Source organism: Morone saxatilis, unplaced genomic scaffold (genome assembly GCF_004916995.1).
Source record: "Morone saxatilis isolate NCDOM2014 unplaced genomic scaffold, NCSU_SB_2.0 Contig5, whole genome shotgun sequence".
Taxonomy (NCBI): domain Eukaryota; kingdom Metazoa; phylum Chordata; class Actinopteri; family Moronidae; genus Morone; species Morone saxatilis.
The window spans coordinates 20,760,143-20,769,626 of record NW_023340095.1 but is presented as its reverse complement, the minus strand read 5'-3'; the positions used below and the strand labels follow the sequence as shown (position 1 = coordinate 20,769,626).

General features: G+C 40.8%; 1 protein-coding gene across 2 annotated transcripts in view; it reads left to right on the top strand.

Moving 5' to 3' along the window:
- Positions 1 to 9,484, top strand: part of sema5ba (sema domain, seven thrombospondin repeats (type 1 and type 1-like), transmembrane domain (TM) and short cytoplasmic domain, (semaphorin) 5Ba) — a 161,264-nt gene that overhangs the window by 148,949 nt on the left and 2,831 nt on the right. The window contains exons 19-23 of one of the 2 annotated variants that reach the window (XM_035676540.1): positions 181 to 351; positions 3,453 to 3,590; positions 5,277 to 5,321; positions 6,493 to 6,698; positions 7,540 to 7,628. In XM_035676540.1, coding sequence (XP_035532433.1) covers positions 181 to 351; positions 3,453 to 3,590; positions 5,277 to 5,321; positions 6,493 to 6,698; positions 7,540 to 7,628 — 649 coding nt within the window. The remainder of the gene's footprint in view (positions 1 to 180; positions 352 to 3,452; positions 3,591 to 5,276; positions 5,322 to 6,492; positions 6,699 to 7,539; positions 7,629 to 9,484) is intronic. The other variant, XM_035676541.1, reaches the window with a different exon arrangement.

The window sequence follows — 9,484 nt, the reverse complement described above, 5'->3', positions numbered from 1 at the left end:
TCCTACAGACTTCACAGCCCGTTCTCATTCCCAGGTCTACAAATACAGACGCGAGCAGTGTTCAGTTAGTTGCAATCTGTAACTTCACCGCTAGATGCCACTAAATCCTACACAGCTTTTTACATAGCATAGAAAGACTGGAGTGCTGCTTTAATTATTATTTATGTGTGTGTATTACAGTGAATGGTGCATGGTCCTGCTGGTCTTCCTGGTCTCAGTGCTCAGTGGGTTGCGGTGGTGGTCATTACCAACGCACACGCTCCTGTAACAGCCCTGCACCCGCCAATGGAGGGGACATCTGCCTAGGACTACACACTGAAGAGGCCCTGTGTAACACACACACTTGTGATGGTAAGGTCACACATAAATTCAAAATCTAACTCTGTCATGCCACCACCGCTTGAGGCCCTTTCATCACGCCTCCAGGCAGTCAATCATCTCCCACACACCATTTCATTTTTGTGTCGTCCCCTTCACAAAATTGCTTCTTTCATCTTTTCCTAATGAATAAACCAGGTCTTAGATATGTGAAAAGATAAACAGAATCATGCTGAGAAAACAACCTATCCTTCCACCGTATCGGTTCCTGCTGTGCTCTGAGCGCCATGGCAACCTCTCTGCGAAGGTTTAAAAAGAGATCCACTTGTGTGCTGAAAATATGGAAATCTTACATAACGTGTCTGAAATTTCAACCGCTTGTGTATGTAGAGTGCATGTTTGAAACTGGTACTAGAAAGCAAGCAAATACCACAGTACCAAGTGTTTATCTATCTGTCTGGATCCTGACAAGTTTTTTGGACAAACATGAAAGTATTGATAGAAAAGAAGCACAAAAGTTTTGTAATTTTTTCTTACTCTCCTTTAGTGGTATTTAGCCATGCTCTTGTGGTTCTGGGAAATTCTGATATTTCTGCTTCCACCAATCTTGTTTCAGTCATGTACCTTTTGTCCAGGATGCAAGGATCCCTGCCAAAGGTCCATTCTCGTTTTTCTTTCATAATTTATTTTTCCTTCACACTAGTCTAACAGGTGTGCATTGGATAATAACAATTTTTGCTTTGACCAAACTTACTCTGGAGGTGAATGGAATTCAGTTTGTGCTGCTCCAAGCCCTGAACATTTCCATTTAAAATGTCAAAAGAAGAGTCCCAGTTACTTTAGGTTGGTGCTTCTCTAGACCAACTTGTATATCAATTACTAAACTGCAAAATCCATCTTCAGTTTTTGTGAGCATTCACTCTGGTCTAATTGTAAGAACTAATGTCATTACCATGACCAAGTGTAGTCAGTTATGGACGAACTTTATAATTTCTTGGTGAACTTTGGTGGCATTTTTCCACACTTATGATCTTTGGTAAAATTCATATGTGGGCCTTAGATTCCTATAAACCTTGAACCCCCCTGCTCTTGGTAATCCACAGAACAATGTGAACAATTTTGAAATCAAAAAGAAAGCAAACTTTAAGAAAACTGTTGACTGCTGAAAGTATCCAGTGAAAGTGTGACACGCTGTTGATTTTTCTAAATGTAAATTTTCCATGCTGTGAGCTTTACAAATTCAATTTATTTTACCTCCATTGGGGAGAAGACAAAAATCTCAGTGGTGGATATCTTAAAATCTGGATAAATAAAAACTAAACGATACCACAAGAGGTAAGTGAGAGTGTTTTTGTCATTTGCATGAATTTACGCTTCAATAACAACTTTAACATCACATTAAAAAGAGAAATAACAGAAGTAGACAGCAACACAAGAAGACATAGGAAATGGGTTGTTTATCCCAAATGAGGTGCTCTAATGGCCATCAATTTTTTTTTCTTTGATTTGGAGCTTAGCCTTGCTTTACCCAAAGTCTCACACCATGTGATGATGAGATGTGTGATGTATAACAACGCCCTCTGTATCTCCCCCCCTCTACTCCCATTCTGCTCCCACAAGGACACTGAAATATTCATGAGAGATCTGCCTGCTAATCCAGGAGGAGAGAAAAAAATAGTCCTTCATCAAAACTCACAATAAGGTTTCAGCCTGACTCTGATGCTAGAGTTTAATATCACACAGCCTTCAACGTTTTGTCACTAGTGTGATTTTCATATTTTCTTTATTCATTGGAAAACAAAATGGCCTAGAAAAATATTGTCTAGGGTCTTTGTGTGTGTTTCACAGTATGTGTGTCCGCTCGTGTGTGTGTGTGTACAGTTGTGCCTTATAGGGCCAAAGATTTCTGCCTGAATTAAATAGTTTTCCGCTTAACTGTCGTTTTCAGCTGCGTTTCATTTTGCATCAGCTCAACTGTCATTCACAGGGAGATTAACGCTTACAGTCAGCGTCTCCGGTAATTACAGACAAAGGAAGGTAAATGGCTTTTTGTCTTTTTTTCTAACTTTGCCAAGATGCTAATCAGCCTCCTTTATCAGGTTAATGTTTTCCTCTTTGACGTGGACCTTGCTTTTGCCGATCGACTGTCTGCTAACAACCTGTCCAGCCACGATCCGTCTCCTCGTCCATTGGTTTATTGACAGGTGCAACATCAGTCATCTATTGGGGTCCTCCTGCTGCCGTCATTCTCTCTGCATGTGTAATTATGGGCAAGCTGGTTGTCAGTCAGAGGGATATTTGATGTCCCTGTCGCAGGTCATTTGATTAAAGTCTCCACCAGTAATAGAGGACAGCAGGAAGGACTGTCGGGACAGAATACTAACGAGGAGCCTCAGGCCTGATGGCGTTCCTCTGACTCAACAGTACGATCACGCAGGTTGTCCGGGTGACAAAAATAAATGGGAATAAATGAAGCAATTAAAGCGGGCTGTAGTGATGCACGGTTATTAAACACATTTGAGGTGGTCGGTGTGTTTTGTGTGCCTAGACGGTTGTGCGGCAAGAAGGGAGCAGATGGTGGAGACGAAGCAGCCTGTCCGTGAGCAACAGACTGATAGGAAAGGTAAAAGAGGCCTGTCCTCTGCCTAGACTCAGGCCCTCTCTGCCAAAACTGCACACTTGAGAGCACCCTGAATAACAAACCAGCTTTTTCATCGCCCTTTCATTGCAGTAGCCTGTGCTCCCTCCACTCCGGTGCTCTTAAATACAGGGTGAAAGAGTGCAGCAAGTGCATGGTTCAAAGGGAGGAGCTGAGAGTTGGGAATTTTCTTTTTCCTCTTGGGTAGGAGCTTTTGTTTACTGCTCGGTCGCCTGCTGCGGGGAAACAGCACTAAAGCTTGGCTCAGGAGACAAACATCTCCACTATGCACTAAACAAACTCTCCACGGGTTTACTCTTCCAATCCTGTTTACATCACAAACACTTTTTGGTGTGTTTGGACTGTTTGGCTGGGAAGGTTAGTGGCCGCGGGTGGTGACAGCTTGGGTGGGCGCGTTGGTTTCCAGGCCGTCCGATTCTGATGGGGTCTTGTGTTTGTCTGGGTTTGTATTGATTGCTCTTTTTTCTGTGTTTAGGTGGCTGGATGGCCTGGTCGCTGTGGTCAGCCTGTGATGATTCAGGCTTGCAGATGAGGAGTCGGGTGTGTGGTGCTCAGGGCAACACCCCCTGTGTGGGAAACAGCACTCAGCGCAGAGACTGCAATGAAATACCTGGTGAGTCAGACAGGTTTCAGATACACCCTGTACCTGTGCATCCTCCTTCATAACAGGTCGAGGTTGGCTGTACAAAGGTTCCTTGAGTGCCTTGATCTGCCAGGACACAACTGGTTTTCTTTGCAGCTCTAAATATCCCAAAATACACTGCATGTATTTCACTAGTTTTATCGTGCTTTTGGGTTGCCTATGTCAGGGAAACGGTATGATGCTTTTATGTAGGAACTTGTAAGCTCGTTTTTTTGACGTGGAAAGTGAGTACATGATGTGCTTGTTTGAGTGGATTACCTTTGTTCGCTTTAAAAAAAGTTTACAAAAGTTACACATTTTCAGTTTTCCATTTTAGTGGGATACCACGAACAAGAAAAGGGTTAAGAACAAGAGTAAATAGTTTAAAAAGAAACTTCTACCAACTTTGACACACAGTTAGGCTATTTGCCAATGGTCCAGCCAATAAAAGTGTCTGTTCCCAGGGCCCAAATGATGTGGTTTTGTTTTCTCTCACTAAGAGTCTAAAAATATTCACTTTACAATCATATGCAGAATGCAAAAAGGTGACCAAACCTTTCAGTGGGACCAAACTGTTTTTAATTAATTAATATGATGAGATTATATAATCACAATATAATTCCACTAAAAGTTATTAATATTCATTTATCACCAAGCCCTATAGTTAATTAATTACTTAATCAGTTACTGCTTGTCATCTATTTGAGGGTTTACCCAAACATACTGCTGGCTTTGGTCTGTGCAAGGTCAGATTTTGGGGGGAGTTTAAGGTTCGGGCCACAATCCTTTAGGCCAAATATTTGTTGGCAGCATCATTTGAAAGAGGCAGCTTGTGATTTTGGGACACAGCTTGTCTGTCTTTGTCAAATCATAGTCATTCATCAGTCATCATCCTCATTTACAAACATGTCCATATACGCAAACATGTCTTATTTGTGTGTCTCTTCATGCACTAAAGTAATCTGCTTCTGTTAATTAACCATAATTAAGTCCATGTGAATCCAACAAGTTAGCAGTTGACCCTGTTAGCCTCAGTGCACCTTGTTATGCTGATGACGATCTCAGAAAGTTTCTCCTGAAATGATCTTTCATGGCCTGCCACTGTTGGCCTCTCCGTGCTCAGAATCCCTAATGAGTCCACATGCAGGCGATTAATATTAATGGGTTGTCACAACACCAAATCACATCTAATTTTATTGCAAATTTCAATGAGGCGATGGATGGATTTGTTAAGGTCACTCGCAGAGGGGAGGAAGCTGAAAAATTAGGCCAAAAAATTAATCAGGAGATGTGGCACTGCAATTAAATCTGCTCACACTCATCTCAACCTTCTGTGCTCCGTTCTTTCCTTGTAGGATTTGTGGGGGACAACACGCGTTGTAGGTGTAAATTATTGCCCTGACATCAAGTGTCTCCAACAGCAAGTCGGACAGAGATTTCTTTCGTTAAACAACTTTAGAATTCCCTAATGCAAAAAAAGCTCTTCATGCAACATTTTAAACGACATTTCAATTTCTCATTCCCTGTTTTTGTTTCTGCATGTGTCAACTCCCCTGGTGTTACAGTCGGTGGTTGTTGTGTTCTGAAGGCTGCTTCTCCAACGAGAGTGTATGTGTGCGTGTGCATGTGTGTGTGCATGCATGTGTGTCTGACCCTGTGTTCCTCTCCTCTCTGCAGTCATTCTCCCTGCATCTGGTTTTGATAAGGACCAACACTGTGGAGGTAAGTGGATGAACAGCTGCCTTCACTTTGTTTCTCTGTGCATGTTTCTACAGATGTCTGTCCATGATGTGTGTATTCATGCATTATATGTGCATTTTCATGTGCGTGTTTATTTCAGTCTGTGCAAAATTCTAACATCCAATTAGGAGGAGGAAGAAACATTATGTACACCATGATGTGCCTGGAACAGGCTACAAGTTTTACAACTGTTGGATAATTGCAAATTGAGACACATTTTGCAATCCTGCTTGTGTAATGTTCCACAAACACGCAAAGAACTGACGATTTTTTCAAAGTACTGATAGGTACAAACCAAAAATACAAAGCCAAGTTCATATTCCTGTCCTAGAGTAAAAATCAACATAAACAGATCATAATTGCTTAAATAACTTTTGACAAATAGACATACAATATTTAAATCTTTTAGCTCAGTCACTTCCTGTCGTAGCCTTTGTAACTTAGTGTTCTATTGCATAATAAGGAAAGATTATCTTACAGGTCTCTCATAGCACCCTCGGACAGCTGGAGCATGAGCTACATCATGAGCTAAATTCAGTCACAGACACTAAAAAATCAAAAAAATGTAACATTTACAGCAAAGTGTTATACAGTTTTATTTAGTGTAAAAAGCTCTGCTCTTTGAGGGAGCTCGGAAAGAATCCAATAAGCAACGAGGATTCTGCTGGGAGAATTAATCACCCTTTAACACATACATGAACATTACAGTTTAGCTAAATTAAGCAAATTAAAAGCTAAGGGTTTTGGTGCGTCAGCATGAGTAACAGAGTAATATTGATGAGTGTGTACACCTGTGTGACCACTTATGTAAAGCCATGGTTTTCTCACCTAAATTCTTTCAGAGATTGATTTTGGTGCATAGTTTAGAAATTTGACAAGGTTTCCAGGTTAAAAATTGGTTGCAGAAACCGACAACAATTTTTTCTTTTGACATTTTACTGTCAACTTGTACAGTGTAGATATAGCCCAAAAATATGGAACAAAGGCCATAGTTGAACTGGGGATGTTGTGGTTACAGGGTATGTGTCTTAACCATACCACCGAGTGCGAATTGTGGTAGGTTTGGGATGTAAATAAAGCCAAGTTGTGAGAAGAATCTGATAACGTATGCTGAGCCTTTAATAACACTCAACAAATCTTCTTTGTTTCCCAGCATTCACCTCCATCCACCTAATAGCCACCGGTGTTTCCTGTTTCCTTGGGGCGGGGCTGCTGTCCTTCTTGATCTATGTCTATTGTCAACGTGTCCATAAGCCTTCGCAGGAGTCTGCCATCATTCACCCTACCACCCCAAACCACCTTAACTACAAGGGCAACACCACGCCAAAGAATGAGAAGTACACACCCATGGAGTTCAAGGTACGCGATCAAACAAGGGCTTTGTTTTTTTGTGTATTTTAAAATATTATATTGATAACAGTAATAAAAATGGAAATAGAAGTACTGTTTACTTGGTGTTGCTCACATGCATACAATGTAAATGTGTGAAGATTCAAGGGCAGTGAATGTGATTCATGTTTTATTTAGAGCCTTTATTCATGCATTTATCTCAATAGAACACTAAACACAGAAGATGAATTACTGTTCATTTTTATTCCTCCTTTCTCTTATACAGAACCCGTAGGCTTTAAGCCTTTCTACCTGCCTGCAAACCAAGTCCTTGTTAATGGGCCCCATTAGCTTTCTAAAGCATTAGTCAGCTCTCAAGCTCCCACTGCTATCGGTCTACTGTGCATTCACATTTACAACAAGTCAAAAAACTATTTTCACCAGAGGTTCATAGAGCTGGGGCAATTTTGTGTCCTATTCTCTACAACTTCTATTGTTTTGCTCACTGATTGTTGATAATTCAACTCTGGGAGATTATTATTGATTTTTCTGTATCTGTAAAGTGCCCTAAAGCAAGCTAGTGATAATCAGCTGTAGATAAATGAACTTAAAACTTTTTATGACCTGAGCCAAATGGTTGACTTTAAACTTTGTCACCACCATCCCACTTTTTGTCAGCATAGAAGTTCCAATCAGGCTTTTTAGGACACATCCCAAACACTGATTTATGTTCATTAGAACTGGCTGATCTGATACCAACTGTTTCTTTCTGTCATGACTGTTGCTTGTGTTATTTTCCTAAGTTGAATTAGATATAATATTCTGTGTTTTGAAGGCAGCACAGTGATTAATTTCATCCTGTTATTTTCAGTTCTCCAAAATCAGCAACTGCATCCGTCTGCAAGTGTCAAACTCTGGACAGGTGTCCCTCCCTGCTGCCTCTCTGACTGATCAGAGCAGGTCAGATCATTAAATAAAATTACAAAGGGATACAGAGGGATATTTTTACTTCTCTTTTAGACACATGGTAAACAATCCAGAGACAACACCACATTTTCTGTTGACATGAATCCATCAAGCCTAACACAGCTGTTGCATCTCAGACTCCGCAGCCTTTGTTTTTGTGGATGTTAAGCGGTAAGTCGCTGCTTAAATTCGGATTCCAACAAATTGACTTACTCTTACGAAAACATTAAGTTGTAATACATCAAAGAACAGTTTTACCCAAAAGGCAGTTTCGTAGCTCACTGATGCAAGCCCCTTGAGTTGGTGTGGGGCTACGCCTCATATTAAACTCATACCCCATGTAAAAATTGGTTTAGGGAAACAACAACAATGCTGTTTGAGTGACCTTTATTTGCTTCACCAACCCTGATGATGTCATCGGGGCTCTGTCAGGTTGAGGTTGAGACTTGAGAAAACTGGAGGTGTGGAGTTTGGAAGATGGAAGGCACTTTACGACAGGAAAGGTCTAATGAAAGATGCTATCTTCCTGCATTATGGGAATTGTAGAATCCAGCATTTTCTTAAGCTTGAGTAAAAGTCCTGGTTTCGTATACTTTAAAATGAATTTTAAAAATCTGTCTCTTTATTAAAGTGCAATACTAAAATGCTTAAGTGCTGCTTTAATCACCATACAGTTAGTATGGCACCCTTTGCCCTGCCCTTTTTTTAAGGGTCTGAACATGACCTTTGTCTGACTTCAGCTAATGTATACCAGCAGAGATTCATCTTAACCTTATTCCGTCAACCTGACAGTATCCTACCAAAGCATGGCAGGAACATGGAGCCTAACCACAATGACCCATGCCTGTGTTTTTGATCGGGTCAGCCTCCCGACACTTGCTGTCCGTGCTGTTATTGTTGCTGTGTGGATGCTGTGCTGACAGCTATCGTGGTGCTGAGAGCCTGAACTCATTAGCTTTAATGGTCAGAAGGGGCCAGACTGCTGGATGTGCAGCCGATGTCACTGTGTACCACTACAGCACTGTTTATCCAGCAGGTTCCCTCTCCTCCAGGCCAATTTATGATGCCCAGCGTTGTGTATTTCACAGACTCTAACCTGATTATCTTCCTGCCTCAGTCCCCAGAGCTGTTCAGATGGATTACATTAGTCTAATGCTTCCCTTGGAAAGTGTTTCACCTTATGGTCAGCTTTTACCAGAGACTCAGCAATTGCATTAGAATTTTAGACTTGTTTTTATTTAAGAGAGCTGCAGTGAATTCCCGCCATCTCATATATTAGTGTATTGAGTATGCTTGACATGAACTAAATTAAATTTGTTAAATTGGTTTGCTTAGGTTATGAATACACTTACAGCACACAAGCTATAACCTCGAGGCTAGTGGAGGTATTTTAATCACCTGCGGGCAAGAATTTTTTTTATTATTTGCAGAAATCACAGAAAATGGTGTCCACCTGCAACAATCTTCTTAAAGAGTACAATTCTGTCTGTAATTGAACCCAAAATAACAGGAAACATCTTCCAGTGTAGTAGAATTTAAAAAAGAAATCTAGGAATAAGTGTGTGCATCTTAAAATACAAAGAGGGGTAGATACTGTGTTACAACAGAAAATGTCCATGTTGCAACAAACCCCTTATACTTTAGTTCGGTGACAAGATGCAGCTCCAAAACAGAGTTGTTTTTGTTTTTCGGCAACTATCAGACTAATGAAAAGATTATTGGAGGGGAGCTTTACAGCCAGGAGAAAGTTATCTTAGCGTTAAAGGATAAAGCATGGTGACGAAGTGTATTTCGAGAAAAACATTTTCTGCAGTACACATATGTGCTCCTTGTCAATAAATCTTAGTAAT